This window comes from Callorhinchus milii, unplaced genomic scaffold, assembly GCF_018977255.1.
Source record: "Callorhinchus milii isolate IMCB2004 unplaced genomic scaffold, IMCB_Cmil_1.0 Scaffold10, whole genome shotgun sequence".
In the NCBI taxonomy this organism is placed as follows: domain Eukaryota; kingdom Metazoa; phylum Chordata; class Chondrichthyes; order Chimaeriformes; family Callorhinchidae; genus Callorhinchus; species Callorhinchus milii.
Genome location: NW_024704751.1, coordinates 9,532,628 through 9,554,344, shown reverse-complemented (window position 1 = coordinate 9,554,344; position 21,717 = coordinate 9,532,628). Strand labels below are relative to the sequence as shown.

General features: G+C 39.5%; 1 protein-coding gene across 3 annotated transcripts in view; it reads right to left on the bottom strand.

The window, feature by feature from the left end:
* Positions 1–21,717, bottom strand: part of LOC103180532 (lysine-specific demethylase 2B) — a 66,321-nt gene that overhangs the window by 25,893 nt on the left and 18,711 nt on the right. For 2 of the 3 annotated variants that reach the window (XM_042338764.1, XM_042338765.1), the window contains exons 2-5: positions 7,097–7,321; positions 6,351–6,494; positions 2,876–2,962; positions 1,423–1,638 (exon numbers count right to left, since the gene is read on the bottom strand). In XM_042338764.1, coding sequence (XP_042194698.1) covers positions 1,423–1,638; positions 2,876–2,962; positions 6,351–6,494; positions 7,097–7,321 — 672 coding nt within the window. The remainder of the gene's footprint in view (positions 1–1,422; positions 1,639–2,875; positions 2,963–6,350; positions 6,495–7,096; positions 7,322–21,717) is intronic. The other variant, XM_007896459.2, reaches the window with a different exon arrangement.

Below are 21,717 nucleotides of genomic sequence, written 5' to 3'. Positions count from 1 at the left end.
AGGAACTTCTTTCAGAACTACTGAAGCACGTTGCCCAGACCTGCAGGAACGCCACTGTGACATAATGCATTTCCACACCAAAGTTCTCACGGGACAGCAAGATTATTAGGGAAACTAGTTTAGAAATGGAGCACTTTAACCTCTCTTTAACATTTTTGATCAGCTATACATTTAAAAACACTCACACAACCAGCACCTTCAGCCGCCTCCACCTTATACCTAATTTGTGCCTCCACATGACACTTTTTGATCAATATGCTGCACCAACCCATTATGCAGAGTCTGTGAAAAACATTACACATGGATCAGCATTCTGGGGTACAATTCTTAAACCAAATCTCGATGACATTTACAAGGCTTGCAGTATATTGGGGGAAGTTTACGTTTGAATGTAAATTCAGATGGAGCATTGAATGTTGGCAGACTATTCAACTGTACCCTGATCCCAAAACAGCCTTTATTTGTCCTCAGTTGACTCACATACAAGTATGTATACAGTATATGCACTTTCAACAGTCACTTAAAAGCAAAGTGGGAATGGTCACATCAGATAATTTTTCCGTTCATAATACAAGATGCCAAGGACAATATCATCACCCTCTAACCACTGTCCCTGCTGAGGTCAGCTATTTTAACACAGACTAGGAATCGATCGTAGGAATCTTCCCGATCTGCATGTTCAGAAAACTAAGCTATTGGGAGGTTAAACAAGTTGACCATGTGATAACATAAGGTGAATCTGTATATGACATTGGTTTGGCCACAGCTGGAGTATTGTGCAGTTTTGGACACCACATTATAGAAAACTATTACAGCTATGTAGAGGGCGCAGCATAAATTTACGAAGATCATACTAGAAATTAAAGAATTATAATAACAATAATAATACTCACATTTATTTATAGTACCTTACAATGTAAAGGATGTCCCAAAAGCCCTCCAGGAATTAGTGTGGAGTGACTCTGTATTTGTAGACAGATATAGCTTTGAGAAGAGGCTAGAGAGGTTAGGACTCTATTTGAGCAGAGAAGGTTGAAGGTGATATGATTGAGGTATTTGATTAAAGGGATTGAATGAATCAATTGTGAAAACCTCTTTCTGCTCGTAGGAGAGATCAGGAATTCACGATTCTGACTAAGGGAGTAAAAGAAGAGGTTTGAAGCACTGTGTCCCAATTTTCAAATTTGATTCGGTTTCACTCTCCTATTGGATAAATCATTTAATTTTTTTTAAGAATGACCATTTTAAAAATGCTGTGCACAATTGGTTGCCACGTTTTGCCCACAAAATACAGGATTAATTCACTTTACAATATATTCTGTAAAGCTCTTTGAGACATCTCAACGACCTTTAAGGGGCTATATCAAATGCAAGGGTTATTCTTATAGATCTTTATAAAAACAGATTAAAAGATAAAGATACCTTTTTTCTTGGGCCTAAATCTGCCGGAACATCCTTGTCCTTTCTTCGTTTTAGCCCCAAACCATCATCGGATTTCCGCCGGTTTGAATGATAGTCCTCAGATTTCGGACGTCCGAGATCTTCTGACTTCCGTCGCCCTCCATCTTCACCTTCTTTGAACTCCTTTAAGAGAGACCCAGGAAGATTGGAGGCGAATTTAAACCCAGGGCCTCTCTTCTGCATGAACATCGGAAATGGGAATAAACGCACATTACCACCCGCTATTGCAGAGAAGCTTGCACTGCGCTGCCTGGTGTGGTATGTGGTCTGCCTGGATTTCATTTCAAACCATTTCACACTTGTGTTTTTATATACAGTGATATACAGCAATAACATTTCAAGATTACATATTTGAAAGCTATTAACTACTGTGTGCGTTCAGCCTAATTTAGTTTTTTTAAAAATACATAAAGTACCATATTGATACCATATTAATAAACTTGGAATATTATTAGCCCAAATTGAAATTGTTTGCATGTGCTTAAAGTGCTAGGGTTGTATTTACATATCCTAAATGTTTCTGCAGTACTCATGTCTTTCAGATATCCCCACATAATGGTGCCTATAAAAAGTTTAATTATTCATATCTAACAGCAATCTAGAGTAATATAGAGCAAATATCATCAAACTGTGCAAATGTGAGGGCCAATTTCTCACTCTGACCCTATTCTTGCATACGTCTCAATGCTATAAACTAAGAGATACTTTGCTCTGTAATAGAGCATCAAAATATATAATTCACGTAGCCTACTCTCAACTTTTCCTGCTCTCTTTCCATCCTTTATTCAAATGGGGGTGGGGAGGGGGTGGGCTTCTGTTTCCACTTTCCAGCATTTTGGGACGTCCTCCCGACGTGAAAGGTTCTTTACAAATGTAATTTGTTGTTGTTGTTGAAATGAGGGAGACTATCCAAGCTCCCAGATGAAGAGTGACACTTGGGTGGTTTGGCTACAATCGGTGGAATGGATCAATACCCTACCATGAATTAGCACCTCCAGGACAGGGAGAGACTGAGTGGGAGTAGGGGGGAGATAGGGAGGGTGATAAAGAGACGATTCAAAAAGTATGAGACAACAGCATTAGCCAAATGTTTTTAACCTCTATATATTGAACCTCATGGATACAGGCAAGATACGCAAGTCTAGCAATCACTACTACAGACACAATGATCAAACAGATATTTATAGGTGCTACTTCAATTAAAACTCATATTATACAACAGGGGAAAGAGAAGGAAGGATCATCATGATCCTCTGGAAATAAGTACACGTGAAATTAGACAAACACCTTCACGGCTGCAGTGCAGACCAAATATACAGTCAAGTCACTTTACAGTATATTCTGTGAAGTGCTTTGAGATGTCTCACAGACGTGATAAGGCGCTGTATCAAACGCAAGGATTATTATTACTTACTTTGCCTGTTTTACCCTCCTGGTTGCATTTTGGACATTCCCAGCAATTTGGCAACTCATCATTGATATGTCCTTCAGAATCTTCCACCTAGTAAAATACAACACACAAGGGGAAGAGGGAATAATTAAATTCTACACACTGTAATATCCAGCCTTTTACTGCAGTACAAAGGTTGGTAATACATTATCTCTAATGTCATTTCACAAAGATCTCATATAGTTACTGATATAAAAAGATTTTAAAAAAACACACTAAGTGGTAGTATAAAAATAGCTATCTGGAGAACAACCACCTTACGGCAACACATCTCAGTGGGCTGGAATAATTCTAAAAAAGTGCTTGTGTTAAGCTTTTCTACATTAAAATGTCATCTGCTTCAATCTCAATTGCAACAGCAAGAGTAAGTAAACTGTTATCATCCACAGTTTTGATGTGAGAGACTATATGGACTGCAGTAACATTCCTACATTGTTCAGCAAGACTGCAGGCAAGTGCCAGAACACAAGGGGGACAGGAAAGCAGAAAAGCTTAAAAAATACGATTTTAGTTAGAAACACAACAGGTACGATTTTGGGTTGGGAGAGGTAAAAAAAAAGAGTACAGTTGTAAAAGTCAGTTCGGTTTAATAATAAAGTACAGTTCAACTGCTGAAGTTTCAGTCTGTCTGAGGCACACATTTAATATCATATTTACAGCTTGCTCTTGACTCATGTGAATCTCAAAAATGTACATCAGTACATTGGAGACTTATATCACTAAGGTATACATAATGAGGTCTCCGTGAAACAGTGGTGGCCTTATGTGACCCTTCCTCACCAGCTGAACCAAACATTCAGAAACCTGAGCTCCTTGGGAATGTCTTAAGCTGGTCTGAACATGGGCAGATGTGAAAAAAAGCCCATATTTCAAACAAATTAAAATAAATACCTTTGCTGGCTATCATACACTACAGTTTCACATACTCTTAATCCATAGGTGGCATGTCTTGCTCTTGTTTGGAGCAATTGTATAATTTACATAGTGAAATAAGATGCAAATTATAAATAGCAAATGGGGGAAGTTTGTGATAAATCAATAAGAACAAGACCAGCAGCAGTTCTGCTGACCCTCCTCTTCGACAGTGCCTTCGGTCACCCTCCTACCCTCCCTGCCCTCCACTCCCCCCTGATCCCAAACCCCTGCTCGAATCCAAATTCCTGACTATCCAGCACCTTGGGACATCACCAGAAGTGAAAGGGGCTATACAAATGTAATTTGTTGTTATTGTTGTGAATAGAGCTGCAGCATATGAACCAGGGCCTCGCTGATTCAAATCCCAGTCCACGCTGAGTTTGCTATACAAATTTGAAAGTAAAAGTTCTTAATATAGCATAAAATTCTATTTTTTTTGTGGAATGCAGGTTTATTCTAAGTTCAAGTATTCAGCTTGTGCCAGGATTATGCATTTATTTGGAGCATTTCCAATTTAGCATAATGTTTGGTGTATTAAATTAATAATGTACTAACTATAATCATAGCGGTAAGAAAGTAATCAAACTGAAGTCAGGAGGCATACTATTCATTTTCAAATCCTGTGCCGTCCTTAAGTTAGTTAGTTCCACATAAATGAAATTTAAATCCTTTGATACATTGGAAGTTCTTTATGGGTGCATAGATTAGGTTCTGCTTCAATATCTGACCCAAGTATTATGATAGGCAGAAATCCAACTACACATGTTGAAGTGGCTGCAGTGCTAAATTAATATTCATGGACAAAGGGCTTGAGGTGTAGTCTGCTCCTGCGAGGAGAGGAAATCACAATCCAGTTTAGCTAAAATCTAAATGTAATTTATTGATGTCTAATGTACGGAGATTTGAAATGATATTCCTAATTCACTTCAACTTCCCTGAAGACCATATGGGAGTGGAGTTCCCACGAGTCTGCAGGACATATTTCCAGTTATTGGAAACAGCTCATATTTACGCAGCTCATATTGCTCATTCAGGAATCCAGTTAAAAATCACCACAGTTTTTAAGACTCCTTTGAAAGGATTGATCTGTCTGTGAAACCTCATTAAAATTACTAAAGGCAAGTCACTAATTTTCAATGTAAAAAGTATGCAACACTAGTTTAGTAAATCATTTCAAAGGCAATGTAACACTGGGAGAGAGCAGAGAACATGGCAATGGATTTGGAATATTATAGTAGAACTATTGTAGCTATGTTTCTTAGCATTAAACCAAAAACGCTTCTCCAGTAATAATTGGTCTCCCCAGCTTCTCCAGTCTTATATTGTAAGAAATAAATTACAATGTATAAAATAAAATCAAGCAGTGGCAAGGGATTCCATGAATACAAATTTTATTCTGCAAGTCTAAATACCATACATACATTTCACTTCAATTAATTCAGACTGCAGCATTTTCATTAAACAGAAGTGTCACACAGGCCTGCAGTAGACTGACCACCATTATTAAGTCCACTCGTCTGTCTGGTTTGCACTGCATTGAGTCTGAGAGCAATAGATAAATTTCTCTACCTTAATTAATTTTCTTAATACAATAAAACCTCACTGAGCTGGTATCGAGCTTTATAGCCAACACTGCCAAGTAGAGCTTTGTCAAGGATTCTCACCAGTTTTGAGCCATTCTCATCAATTGTTTGCCACAGATTGGAACTATCTAGAGCAGTGGTGGCCAACTCCTTTGGATGGCCAACAAAATAAATGTTACTTGATTGAATATTTCTTGATTTATGGCATAAATCTATGCTGTTGTGTTAGCTCTATGATTAATTTGTTGCCCAATCTAAAAGGTTAGCCACCACTGATCTAGAGCAATAACCTTTCTTCACAGTAGAGTTAGATTATCAGCAGAGTAATCATTCTTAGTTATCTTTAGCACTAAAGATACACTATTTGTTCATCCATAAATTTCCAAGTGTCTTTGTCTGCCTACAGTAGACAAAATATATGCTGTTTATTCCTAAGGCAGGAACTCTGGTTGAATTTCCTCTCCCTAACCCCAGGTGCCTGACGAGTGTTGCTCTGGCACAGACAAGTGAACAGTTATCTAAATGTACCGAGCAAAGCATTCTGATAGTTTAAACTTGTTCACTACTTAAAACACCGATGGTTCTGGCAAGAGATTAAATGGCACATTTATTATTTATTATTATTGGTGGCATGCAGCAAATGAGTTTAAATCACCAAAAATATTGATGCATTTCACTGGAGGACACAAAACCTGCTAAATTTAAACTTAAATGTTTGGGCAGATTCGTAAAAAAAAATCACTTGCAAATACTTAATTAGATTCTGCTGCAACTTATTTTAAAAGCAGGATACACTTACTATAGCATTCATTGCTACCCAGTTAAAACATCCCGAATAGGCCAAATGAACTTCCCCCATGTTTCAATCAAAAGTGGAAGGATATAAGATTTCTGTTTTTTCCAAGATATGACCTTTAATAGATCACCTAGGTCAAGCCTACCTTTAGACATCCTGGGTGTATAATTTCATTGCAGATGGAGCATTCCATTAAGCTAGCATTAAATTTCTCCGCTTCATCCACCACACTGTCTTCTTTCCCTGCCTCACCGCAGATCTTGCAGACTGCAGTGTGTGGTAGCACAGGCTGCGTGGAGAAAGTGACAGAGGTCAAGATTAGAATCGAGAGATTTTGGCCTGGAAGAATCCTCAGGATTTCAGATGCGTTAAGCAACCGCCATTCAAGCAAAGATAAGATTCCCGCCTATTGTGGTCATTTGGATGACGTCATAGCGATGTCAACTCACAAGGAGCTTACGTGAAAGGATACAGTTCCATCACATTCTCAATCTTTGCCATGTTACTCAGGCAGATGCAAAATGAAGGCAGCAGAGGGAAATATCAGGTTGCTTATGTCATCACTCATTCTCCTGAACCAATGTCCACACATGTGCAGGGGTCACTGGAAAGCAAGGGACTGAGACAATGCAATACCCCCCACCCCCACCCCGCGCTACACTGGAGTGTCAGCTTAGACTTTGTAAGTCCTGAAATGGGGCTTACTGAAATTTATTACTGTTAACAGTAATAATGATCTGAAAAAGAATATTACTGAGGGCACACAAATAAATCCAGGTCAATCTGGATGTCATTCTACATGTATAATCTCAATACTGTTGAGGGTGGTTTTCTTGCAAGAACATGTAAGAGTTGGTGTTGAGCAGATAATGCATTGTTCTTCATACTTACAGCAATACATTGCCTCTTGATGCAGGACTGCTTCATTCTGCCAGGGCCGCCAAATTTCTTCATGTCTTTGCAGAAGTGGCATTCGCCACACTCGGTTCGCAAGCAAGCTTCGCATTTGCGACATCGTGTCCTGCGTCTGCGGGCACCACTCGTCGATTTATGGACAAGGAGTTTGGGTCCTGACGAAGGGGCTGGCCGAGGCTTTAGTCTTGCTGGGGCCCTGGGCTGCAATAGAGGATAAGAAGAAAGGAAAATTACTGGCACCTGCATAAACATACGTGCATGGTACTTATGAAAAGTCATTTATTTTGCACTAAAATAGAGGTTAAAAAAAAAGGAGAGAAATATGCCTGGCTATCTCTCCTAAGATCCCACCACCTCGCTCCTTCTCTCCCTGCCTTCAAAGGTCTATGTGTTTCGTTAACATCCTCAGTTACCCTTCCTCCACTGCTGCTCCCACCCACGCTCAGATGCAAACCCTGGACTGTCCAGCACCTCGGGCGATATGAGAGGTGCTAACAAATGGAAATTTGTTGTTGCTCGGTGTTCCCCATCATCTCTGTTAAGCGCTTTGTGACATTCAACCAAATGTGAAAGTGCGAAATAAATATACAAGTGCAAGTTGTTACAATATCCATGTTAGGTATTACTAATAGTCAACACTGGAATTGCTCATCATAACCCAGCAGGTCAGGCGCACAGGGCAATCATGCATATGGCGCCCCTGTTGGATCTGTGGTTAACTTTGGCATGTGGACGGAGTTCCATCCAGTTCACCATCACTTTCTGTGTGTTACACATGTGTGCGATGCGTAAGAGGTGCTGATGATGTCAGTAATTGCTTGTTCCGCATTGCGAGCACATACAATACACAGGAAGTGACGTCGACCTGACAAGTCGGCTATTCTTAGTACGTTCCGATGACCCAAAGTTGCCAATTTTTCAATGTTTCGTTATAATGTTGAGTCTGAGACACTGGGCACAGATGACCAGGTTATAACAGGGTTGTCCTGCATTAGAAACCTACTAGAGATTGACTTCTATCAACAAACACAAATGCTTCCAGAGTTAATCCACTCTTGGTATATTCCAGCATTTCTGGGTCTACACACAATGCAATAATCAATGCATATTGAACAGTGTCACCAATCAAACTGGTTTCGTGGGTTTGGGGACAAAAAGCACCACCATTGTTAAATGGCTATTTCATCAATGAAGACAAACTGCTCAATATGTCAGCCAATAGGATCAGTCACAAGAGTTGGGCTGTATTATATGCTTCAACAGGATAGCCCAACGTTCTTGTTGCTATGGAATCCATTGCATTCATTCTGCAGGGTACATGCCACAGTGTCAGAGCAACAGATAAACAGCTTTACAATTGTAGTTATGTTCCAATTTGCAACTGATTCTGGCCCTGGGTAAGGTCCGTACAAGATGGCACTTACTGTGTTCTAAGTAGGTCAAGTAAAGAAAAATCACTTGTGCTTCTACTGGTTCCAACCAAGGCAAGTGGGATCTCACTACCAAGAGGCATTTCTGGTGAAGGAAAAACACACAGGAGGAGACCATTCAGCCCATCGAGCCTGCTCCGCTACAGACCACAGGCCACTTACTAACAGCAGTTCCCCATCACATTCCTCTCTTGCTCTCAAAACCCTCAACTGATTCTCTTTGCTGGCTTTCTGGGGCCGTGTATAACAGATTCTTATCACTCAGTTAGACTAAAATCTTCATAGACTTGAAACTCTGCTTTTCCAGGTTTTCGGCTGTTGGACAGTGAGTTTCTTGAACAATGCATGGGACTTGTAGCAACTGACTGAAAAACAAACAATGCCTTCCATTTACCTTTTAGCCTTGAGAACAAGTCAAGTAATTAGCATTAATTACTGGTGGCCCAGCCAGTTAGGTGAGCAAACCAGTGAAATAGCACGAAGGCTTCATAAACAAGGTTTATACAACATGCCTAGTGTGTGACGTGCAATGGGGTAGTGCTAAGTCATACATTTCTAAGGGAGGAAGGGAGCAAGGAAGGCAAGTACAAGCCCTTGTATGCCTTCCTGCCACTGCCTCAAATCTAGCATCGACAGAAAACTTTGATAGGTCACCTCCCCAACCTCTTGACCCAGGCAGCAGTACACAAGGGAGAAAGATGAAAGATAAGATGAGAGATAATAGCTCCTAAAAAGAGGGATTCAAAAAGAATAATTAAAGCAGTACAATTGGCTGTATGTCTTTGTGCAAGACCTAGGATTATGAAATGAGGTATGCATACACCCAAATTGAGGTTTCAGGAATAACCCAGGGATCAACCGGTTACTAATTATAAGAAATTCCTGATTTTAGTTTATATAATAATCCTTGCATTTGATAAAGCACCTTATAATGTCTTTGAGATGTCTCAAAATGCTTCACAGAATATAATGTAAAGTGAATTAACTGTATATTTTGTGGGCGAATTTTATGAGGAATATTGGACAAGACAACAAGAAGAAATTTTGCCATAGGATCTTTAACTTGCATCTGAAAATGCAAGTGCGACCTCAGTCTTACAGAATAGAGTATTCTACAAAGATTCACTATAATGTATACAAAGTCTTTACAAAAGCAAAATGACCTTCAGATTCCAGAAAGGCCTAAACTGAGACAGGGACTGAATTTTAGACTGAGCTCAGATGAAGGAAAAGAGTTTGATCTCATAACAGTTTCTGGAGTTCTCATCCCCGATAAATAGATCAATTTTAATAATACTTGCATTTGATATAGCGCCTTATATCGTCGACAAGTCTCAAAGCGCTTCACAGAATATACGATTATGTATTTAAGCAAAGCAAAAAAAAATATTTCAGTGGCAGAAATTTCAAACAAATTTAGAGGCTGTGGTAAAACTGCACTGCTTTTTCCACTTGATATCTTCTGACAGCTAGGCTTCCCAAGCTGCCAGCATAGACCAAAAAGCTTCACAGCAAAGCATGACACTCCTTGAGCAAACAAATCTCGTTAATACATCTCATTTTAACAGTCAGTAATAAATAACTTCATTTTAAACAAATGAGAAACCTTTACAACTCATCGTGCAATTTAAAAACACTTGGCTCGCTCACTCAGCTCAAGATTAGACGGCAAAATTCAAAGTTCACAGTGGTGTAGGCATTTCAGTCCAACTGTGCAATTGCAGAGCTCACAAAATCTACTCAACAGCAAAAAAAATCAATTCAAGAGGTTGGTAAACTCTGTTGATTGTTTTAGGGATTCACTAGGAAAACAAATGTTATTTAAATCCCCCGCAGGAATCCTCAATGCACAAATAAATCCGGTGATGGATCAGATCGACATTTACTACAGATTAAATCTCTTGTCATCCCATCGGATGGCAGTTTCAAAGTAACATCTTGGTCACCGACCCTCCTAGTTGCTGGCAGGTGTACAGTATCAAGGTTCGGAGATACAGGAGGGTGTAAAATGGAAATTAGTTGGTGATTAGGAGGAAGGGGGGGTGGAGGGAAGAGAAAAAGAGAAATGCAACAGAGCTATGATACTCCACTTATTACCATAAGCTGTCAGTACTCCAGTACTCTTTAAACTAGTATGTAAGACCCTTAACTCACAAGTACCAAAGGCAGATTCTACAGCAGTAAATTACCACTGTAATTTAATGTTTTGTTTACAGTTGGTACATTAACCTTACTGACTTTACCACTGGCTTGATCAATCACTCCACAGGGCAATGCCTTTCATTCCCAAAGAACAGATTTCATGGTAACTATAGAGATTATTTCACCTGGGTGAATAAACCATTCAAAGACGGTCAGTATGGATTTGCTTGACGAGTCTAACAGAGTTCTTTAACTAAATGAATCAAGAAAATAAATAAAGGTAATGCTGCGGATGTAATATGCATTGATTTTCAGAAGGCTTTTGATAAGGTACCACATAGAAGGCTAATTATAAAATCAGGATGCCAGGTATTAATGGAAAGGTAGCAGCATGGATAGAAAGTTAGTTAAAGGATAGGAAACGGAGGGTGGGAGTACAGGGTTGTTATTCACAATGGAGATGTAAATAGTGGTGTACTCAGGGGAGTGAGTTGGGACACTTTCCATCAGAACAAGGATTGAGGGGTAACTTGATAGAGGTGTCACCCTGTCCCCTGCCATCCACCCACCCTGCACCAGCTTGGGTGCCCAATCAGCGGTGTAAAACATTTTAAAAGGTACTGTATACATGTAAACTGTGGTTCTTGTTGTCTGATATGCCCCAACCCTGCCACCCTTAACAGTAAGCAGCGAGTTGCTGCTCATGTTTAACATTTAGATTTATTTTGATGCTACAGATTCTCAAGGCTTCTTGAATGTCACGTGACTGGCAAGCAATGAATGGCACATAACTCACAAATATAATAACAATAATAATCCTTGCATTTGATATAGTGCTTTTCACATCTTCTAGACGTCCCAAAGCGCTTCACAGAATATACTGTAATATGGTGCATGTGTAAAAATTAACTTCATGTTAGACTGTACATCTTTACATCCTGGGTTCAATTCCAGGCAGGGCGAAACCTTGGGCAAGTTTCCTTACTCCACACGCCTGATAATAATCCCTCTACAGCAAAAAACCAATAATAAATTGGTCATTTTCAATCCATGACTGTTTGTGGGACGCTGCTGTGCGCAATTGGCTGCCGCGTTTCGCCCACAAATATACGGTCAATTCATTTATAGCATAATCTGTGAAGCGATTTGAGACGTCTAGAAGACTTGAAAAGCGCTATATCAAATGCAAGGATTATTATTATATTATTATATCTTCAAGCACAAAAGAAGTCACTCAAATTCCAGTGACTAATCATAGAACCACCCACAAGATCCTATTACACCTAGGTTGCAGTAAAATACCTTGGGGGTTTTCAAATAAAATTGCACAATGTGTTGTCACACCTGTGCACAATATGTAATGTTCACATTGGTGAAATATGGATTTTACAGGCAGTAGGTAAATTTCTTCCCTCTGTCTTCCCTGAAGCATATTCTATTCATTAATGCCATTAATAAGCAGAGTCCTTAATTCCACAACAGAAAGTTTTATGCACTATTGGACTTTCCTCTTTAAAAGTACATCATATCCCTCAATATATCCCCGATACTTTCTGTTCCACACGTCACATTCCACTACAAACTAAGCTATTGAGTTTACTAAGATCACACATTGAAATTATGTATTTAAAAATTGGTCCAAATTATTCCAATTTCACCTCCTTTGTCACAAAAAGAGGTTTTAACTTCATGAATGCATTTGCATTACTTTGGACCTTTTACACAATACAATTGGCATTTATATAGCGCCTTTCGCGACAGGAGTCTCAAAGTGCTTTACGCAGTTTTTAAAATAATACAATACCAAGTGATTTGCTAATACTTCTAAAAACTCCCAACTTAAATTTTGTCCTCTACCACGAATACTTTAACTCGTTTTTGCTGCCCTCCTCATCCCGAGAGAATGACTCCAAACACATACAGCCAAAAGAAGAGTGCACTTATCAGGAGGAGTTTCAGAAAGCAAGAGTCCCTGCTTGGCAGCTTGGCTTGAGGAGGGCCGAGATCTACAATAATACAATGTACACTTATATAGTATCTATCACGCTAGTGTTCGCTGAGGGAAGGGAGCAGTCAGGTTGGCAGGGTGGTTCCGGAGTTGGCGGTGGAAGCATACATGTGGAAAGCTTAGTGGGTAAGAGAATGGATTTGGGGTTTGGAGGACAAGTGGGAGTCAAACAAGACAATGAGGTTCTGGGCGGTGAAGTCCACAACAATGTACGTTAATGCTGTCAGTGCCTGTGGTGAGAAGTCGTTGACGGGAGCCTAGAAAGAGAGCTTTGGTCTGGTCTATCCACCATCACTCAAAGGACAACAGAAAGAAAATCTCCCTGTACTTTCTGCAACCAATTGAAGACTTTCAGGCTCTCACTGTAGCAAAATTGTTATTCAGAGCTGAACGGATCACAACTGCATTAAAATAAGAAACAAATTAAATTTGCCAGAACAGCAAACAGACTATTTTTGCCCATACCATATATATGACTGTACATTGTACATATTATACACCACACACAAGTGCTGGAGATTCAGAGCGAGTTATATGAATATCTAAGAGGTATTAAACTCTTGCAGGTTTGAGATGCCTATTGGATACGGTCTCTGATCTCAGACTGCTTTAGCTAAAATACTTTATGTTATAGTAATGAGATGAATACACAAGGCATTGTTCCCCCATTCCTCAACATTCATTAGAGTGTCAACTTGGACCTATCAACTTATGTCCTGATGCAGGGCTCAAACCCGTAACTTTCTGACCAGTGGCAAGAGGACAACTAACTAAGGCAAGCTGACACCTATATTGTGCCCAAAAGTTAGGTACGAGAGTCATATAGGTGGGGGTACAATTTAAGAGCAAGAATACACACACTCCATTTTTGAACACAGAAAAATACATTCCTTCCACCACACATCTGCCAAATCTTAAACAGAAATGATATCTTAAATTTTTCATGTTCCAATAAAAAATTGCTAATATTTTCTATCCCCCAGAGTGCAGATGAACTCTTTCACTTTACAGAATCCGGTAATAAACAGATTTTATTGATAAGTTCTATTCAACAGTTCACAAGATCAAGGATTGCTTTATCTTTTCCACCCATTAAAACAGGAAATTAACATTAAATGGTTCATTCATATTGTACATAACCAATACCAGTCACCCCTACACTCTCACCTCAGCCAATAAAGTCATCTCAGATGGTTAGCACAAAATTTAGCAGCAGGTAACCTTTCCCTTGCTGAGTAAAGGAGTGAGATCCAATTAGATTGCTGCAATTGGTGTATTAAGGATTTGCTGGGGCCTATTGTGTGCTGATCACTAACACTTTTTTTTAAATTGTATGTTTATAATGGAAAAGGATTGCTAGTATTCATGATAGGAATAAGATGGATCCTGTCATCCATGTAAATATGTTTAAATCCTAACTTAAAACCTACCTCTTCCAGTGTGCTAAGACCCTAATAAGAATTCTTGCATCTGGTATGCTTTATAGCGTTTTATCACATCGGAAGGACGTCTCAAAGTGCTCCACAGGATTTACTGTGAAAAGGTGTGTCTGTGTGTATTTGTAGGCAAACGCAGCTTAGACTGTGAGTTCATATCCCGTCTTGAACCCACAATCTTCTGACTCAGAAGTGAAAGTGCTATCATTGAGTCAAGCTGACAACTGAAGTAAAATCAGAAAACAATTTTTCACACAGAGCATTGTGAAAATGTGGAATAAATTGTCCCGGAAGACAGTAGAAACAAAATCAACTGGGATGTTTTTATACCCAGACATGAGCAAACACATAAATATCACACTTAGGTTTCATTCACCCACAGATGTGATGAAGGCTGAAATAAAAAAATAAAATGACATCCAATATTTAATTGGAGCAAAGGAAACTACTGTGTCTGATCTGAACTGAATGACTGTACAAACGCCCAAGAACTATATCTACCTAGATTCTCTGCAGACAATCTAAATAATCTTCACTTGTGTGGTTTGGCTAATAGCCTCACAATAGTTTTCATCTTTAGCTGACTTGGCAAAAAAACATTGATAATGACCAAAAATATTTAACACACAATCTCAAAAGTACCTTGATTTTTGTACTCGACAGTTACAGATTCTACATATTAAATAGCGCCTTGAAGTGGAATGAACCAATATAGTGTGTGTGTATATAAGTGCTCCACAAGTTTGTAGTTTCAATAAGCTTCATACATTCCGCATTATTAATCGTAACCACTCCATTTACTCTTTAGTGGCTCAGCAAGCATCTACAAATAACGTTTTCCCAGCATATGAGTGAGTGATGTCTACAATAGGGTAGTTTTCTATAGTGGAAAGAGTGTGCTGGAAGGACCATAGCCGATTCTTGTACCATACTTTATGTTCTTATGTGATTGGACTGTTAAAAATACCCTTATATAAAAAGTAAAGCAATTTAATATCTAATTTTTATTCTCCCCCTCCCCATTTGAATCTGTCTCAATCCCCATGTCTTGCTCCCTCTTTTCCAGTCTTCCTCTCTGACTATGCTTAGAGGCACCTCCTCTTTCTCCTCGACTTGGCGTCAGAGTACACCATTGTTCAGTGCTCTGAGATGCTACCTCATGTGAAGGACGCTATATAATTGCAATTGTTATTGGTGTTGAATCTCCCAGCACCATTCAGAGCTAAATAACATCAGGCTTAAAACAGTGTTGGCGGTGCCCATACTGGCTGATACTACCACTTGCATTACGTTCTCTATGTTCACACACAGAGCCTTTATTATTAAAAATAATAATAATCATCCTTTACCTAAATAACGAAAGTAGAAAAACAACAGAGCGAAGCAACCAGACATTCAGGCCCAGCTCTCAGCGTCCATTACGTTATCTAGGGGGAGGTTGGGTTGACTGAAAGTTTCACAAATCCACAGGAACATCACATGCGCGATGACGTCTATATACTTGGAACACAGTCAAATACCCTGGCACTTACAGTCTGTGACCAGCTCTAGTTCACTTGTGGGTCAGAAGCATGTAGATGCACACGCAAGCTTGAAGACATGATCTGAATAAATTAATTTAGTTCTTCCAATCTTATAATGGTGCTGGGATTTGTGCTTGAACAACAATAATAATCCTTGTAATTGATATTGTGGCTTATCGTGTTATCAAGATTTATTCAAAGAGCTTCATAAGATTTACTGTAAAGTGTGGTGACTGTAAGCAAACAGGCATCACTCTTGGCATACACCTCAAGTCAAAGCTTTGCCGCAGGGATGNAAAAAGTAATAATTTGGTCACTTAATACATGACTGTTTGTGGGATTGTGTGCAATTGACTGCCACGTTTCACCCACAAAATATACAGTCAATTCATTTTACAATATTTATGAAGCGCTTTGCAACATCTCAATGACATGATAAGGCACTGTATCAAATACAAGGATTCTTATTACTATTAAGTCATGCAAAAACTAGTATTAAAACAAAATCTGAAAAAAACATTACCAGAACACTTGGTTGAGAATACACAACAAACATTCACATAACCACAGGATATATACATTATTCAAAAATTATTCTGAAGATTTAAGGCTTCAGAACTGATTGATGGAATTAGAACCTTGGATGCCTTCCAGACAGTTATTATTCTAGATGCTATGTAGGACATCACCCATGCATAGAAATCTGGATACCCTGTAATTTTTATGGCAGTAAATTCAGTCACTTGAAAAATAAAATACTACATTGCCAAAATAGATCAAAACATCAACACGGTAAGTACTCCTCTGCATCCTGGGCCAAAGAACAAATGAATTTCCAACTGGACAATATGCAAGAGATTAAATCATTCAGTTTTGCAGCACAGGAGGCGGCAATAATCAAAATAATTCTTGCATTTGATATAGAGCCTTATAATGTCTTTGAGACGTCGCAAAGCGGCATTTTTTTGAGCTGAAGAGTCTGTAACAATACTTGCTGCCAAAGTTATATTCTACAGTAGATGGGGATAAAACAATTTTGGCATACATTTGTGAAAATAGAGATAAGTGAAAAAGAATACTGGATAAAACAGGAACACACAACTGACATCAAATCATAGAAATGAACTGTCTGCACTGGCTCTCTGAGCAAGCTGCCCATTCAATCCCACTCTATACCCACACTGAACTGGGACACTGGACTGAAATTATCCTCCATGTTTCAAAAGATTTTAACAAGCTCTGTGCTGGTCAGTGGTTTGGCACTGCACAATTATACTCAGCAGCTTCATAAAATGCAATACGGTTGGCTTACAGTTCAGTTAAAAAAACAAACAGGCTACATTGCATCATTCACATAACGTAGCTAACACTGTTATGTTAGATTATTGGAAGCACTGTAACTAGCCAATATATGAAGCTCAAATGGACTTAAAGGACAGCAGGAGTTACCCTCAAGAGCTACAATTGATCAGGTTGGATTTACTAAATACTGTAGTATGATCACATGAATGATTAGTCAACAAATAGTCATTGATGGTTAATCAGCATTTCCCTTCACCTTTTCGCAACGTTAAATCAACAAATGTCTTGTCACTATTGAACAAATACTAGATTAAAAATCTTGCTTTTTAATACTTGTGCAATCACATAGAGCAGGTTAATAACAACAACAACATTACATTTGTATAGCACCTTTCACGTTGGGAGGATGTCCCAAGGCCCTGGACAGTGTACAGCATTTTAGACCTGAGCTGGAGTCAGGGGGAGGAGAAGGGAGGGGAAGGGGGGTGGCCGATAGCATAACCGAGGAGGAGGGTTTTGAAGCAGGACTTGAAGGAGGCTAAGGAGGGGGTGAGGCAGAGTGATTGGGGGATGGAATTCCAGAGGTTGGGGGCAGAGTGTCTGAAGGCTCTCCCGCCAATGGTGGGGCAGGTTGGTAGGGGGTAAGGAGGTCACAGAGGTAGGGTGGGGCGAGGCCATGGAGGGCTTTGTAGGTGAGGACAAGGATCTTGAACTGAATCCTCTGAAGGACAGGGAGCCAATGGATATAACAAAGGTCATTCACAGCTTGTTTACTACAAGGTGAAGTGGCAACCTGTTAGGGGTCTTCAGATAGTAAATTATCTCCATTGCACTTGTGCATATTGTGTATTTTGTGGATAAAACGCGGCAACCAATTGGGCATAGCAGTGTCTCACAAACAATGTTGTGGATTGAGTGACCACATTTTTTTTTAGAAAGGGATTATTATCCTCGGAAAGCGGACCACCAATCAACTAACAACTAGGTTCCTACTCACTGCTAGGTGAACAGAGGCATGCGGAGTTAGGAAACTTGCCCAAAGTTTCGCCCTGCCCAAGAAATGCTTGCTAGTCGAGTGCTCTAACCACTAAGGACTGCATCATGACACCTGAACCTAAAAGCAATTTGTGCATATGCAGAACATCAGAAATTGGGTGTTGCCTTTTGAACAATATTAACACTCAAAAAGACAAGAGCTTTGAATGTCCCTTTGAACAGCTATCCCAGTGCTCTTCCACCAGCCAAAGTCACAACAATTTATCACCAAATGTTCCACATAAACACAGTGTAGGTTACCACTTGATAACATTGCAGCAATTGTGACAATCAATCCTTCAGCAAGAAAGTTATTAATTGCAGAGAGTCATTGCCAAGGTCATCATAGATGCTGCCAGGAAAATACACCGAACAAGCAAAAACTACCTCCAGCAATTCCACAGAATACATTTTCAAAAATACATGGGAGAGATTTCACAGCAGCCCTCTTGTCTGAGGCTCAGATGACAATTCCAAAATCAGTCAGGCGGATCCATTGATGAATTGCTGCCTTGTCCTCACGCTTATGCATCCACGATTCTTTATTTAGCTCACGTTCCCCAGGTAAATCAGTGAATTTTGAAAGTATCTCAAAGAACACAATGTCAGGGAAGTGCATTCTCTCGGATACAGTGCTATGACAGTACACGAGCAACATCATAGAGCACAGCCCATGAAACTGCTGACGTAATGAACATTGATTGACAGTGTATAATAGTTCTGCTCATTTCTAAACCCAAATTCTTACTATATACAGTATGCTAAAGACACATTTCATTAACTCTGCAGCTAATGTTTCTGGAGCAAAATATATACACAGTTTTATGGTAAAATTGAGTTTTGCAGCCCATTTGCAATAAACACAAATCTCAATGCATCTCCCCCAACAGAAAAATTATCATGAGTTATAAAACCTCAGCACACAGAAAGTTTCCCAAGAAGCTAGAGCACACATTTTCGAACACAAAGCTTTTAGGTCAGAAGGAAAAACTCAATTAAACTGTTCTTATAATAATAATAAATAATTTGGAGTTTGCGAGGCAAGTGCTCCAAGCAATATGCTACAGGACTTCATTATTACATTGTAAGTGCCATTAAGTGGATGTTAAATTTCAATCTTTATTGATTCTACCCAGGGGGTTGTTAATTTTCACACCCATGTTGAGACAGAAAAACAAAAGCCCTTCACCCCCCAACTCCCAACAGTACCGACAGTTTTATTTTGTGAATAAAAACTGACAATACTCCACATTAGGGTTAGGCTGCAACCTAACCAGAGAAATGTGTAGATTCAGCATGATGTCTGTGGATTCAACTGATTTTGATAAACTTACAAAGAATCATGTTTGCTTTGTTTATTGCTGCTCCAGTGTTTGGTACATAACTAAGACCCTTAGGCCTCTTTCTATTTCCCCTTTGGCGTGTTCTGTTCCATCTCCAAGATGCATGTGCCTCCTATTTTTAAACTTCCAATATGCAGTACATTACATCTGTTCACAAAGAACCCATTTGCCAGTGATCAGTCTGGGTGGCATACTCTTTTGAAAACGAAATGGAACCATAATAAAGGGAACATTTAAGTTAGACATTGTTACAGAACAACACAGTTTTAATGCAAGACGTCTTATAGCAGAATTGCATTGTGGACCCAGTAAGCCACAAGTGGCTGCACCTCTGGCATTGACTGGTTGAAATTTTATGCAAAGTTTGCAGTGCAGGTGGCCACCCAGTATCTAGCAACCTCCCACCAGGAAATACTTGGCACTTAGCAGCAACCCAACAATCCAAAAGTACTGACCAGCGACCATTTTTATGCCACCTCATGTGACACCACAAAGCAATGAGCAGATCAACTGAAGGATCTGAGTTCATGGAATTAAACCTCAACATTATAACAAGGGTTCCCTGTATCTCTAGCAATTATCAGAAGAACTTACCATCTTCACAAGGAAGAATAACCAGTCAGGTCGGCACATTCTATGGAATCATAGGAGGGTGTAAGTCAGTCAGTCAGTCTTGCAAAACGTCCAAGCTCTTCGCATCATAAGCAGCCAGAACCTAGCAGTCTCAAGGCATTCCACACATATTGACTTTCAGCCATAGGTTTACATTTCACATGAGATGGAGGTAGTTTTTCTATCTGCCCGATAGAGGAGTCTTGTAGCTCAGTGGAAGAATAATCGCCGCGCAAGCGAGAGACCTGGGTTCGATTTCCGGCAGGGCGAAACTTTGGGCAAGTTTCCTTACTCCACATTCCTGATAATAATCCCTCAAGAAAAACAAACCTAATAAAAATGGTCACTTCAATCCATGACTTTTAATGGGACGCTGCTGTACGCAATTGGCTGCAGCGTTTCGCCCACAAATAGTCAATTCACTTTACAGTATATTCTGTGAAGCGCTTTGAGACGTCTAGAAGACGTGAAAAGCACTATATCAAATGCAAGGATTATTATTTTATTCCTATGAGGCTGGTAACAAAAGCTTATAAACTATAAGATAAATGTGTATTCAAGCAGTGTGAAGCTTAGAAATCAGCCTTACAGTTCATAGTTAGGCAAATAGGCCCAATCACGTGGTCAACAGAGAGCAATCAGCTGAAGGTTGAGAAAACAGACAATCCTATGCTCTTGTAAAGCTTATCCAGTTGATGCCATAAAGTGTCCTTGCTGGCTGTACACTGGGGCAGGTTCTTAAATGAAACAGGAGGTTTTATTGGTAGGAAGTGGCACTCATCAGCCACTAGGAAGAATTTGGAGGAAATTACAGTAATGGGTCTCCTACAATTCTATGATACATACTATATATATTGGCTTATTATAGCCAGAACCCAAATTTTTCACACTTTCAACTTAATAGCACTAAAATGAATTCCAGCTGTGCTCAGCTCCACTGAGCATAAAAACCAAACGCCTGCGGTTACTTCAAAATCACTGGATCTGCTCCCTTGGGAATTAGCAGCAATAAAGAAAATATTGGCCAATCTACATTAATATTGTGTGAAAGCTGACAGGAGTGGGAGCGGGGGGAGAGAGGATCTAAAAAGTACCTCAGGTAATATTTCTCTTTGGTTCTGGTAAATTTTGTCTTGATCAAACTAAGCAATGTTATGTCTGATAACTCCTGGCTTAGGGTTAGTATCAAGTACAGGTCCTCCAAGGTCACGTATATTTCTGTCTGCTACAAAATAAAATGTGCTGCTCTCTATCTCATCTATATATGCCTTAGCTCCAACCAAATTGCCTCAAGTCACCTGGAGAGACCTGGATTCGATTCCCATCAGGGTGAAACCTTGGGTAAGTTTCCTTACTCCACACGGCTGATAATAGTCCCTCAAAAAAAACAATAATAAATTGGTCATTTGAATCCATGACTGTTTGTGGGACACTGCTGTGCGCAATTGGCTTCCGCATTTCGCCCACAAATATACAGTCAATTCACTTTACAGTCTATTCTGTGAAGCGCTTTGAAATGTCTAGAAGACGTGAAAAGCGCTATATCAAATGCAAGGATTATTATTATTACACTAGTGCTACCATTGCTTCTCCTGTTAACTGAGTCAGTTAATACTCTGATTCAGAAGCCCGAGAGTTAAACACACGTCACTGGTAAATTCCCTGAGTGGCCAAGTGGGTAAAAGTGCACTAAGCATACAAACTAGGAGAGTGCAGTTATGAATTCCACCCTCAACATTGACACCAAGGTAAAACAAATTATTTGA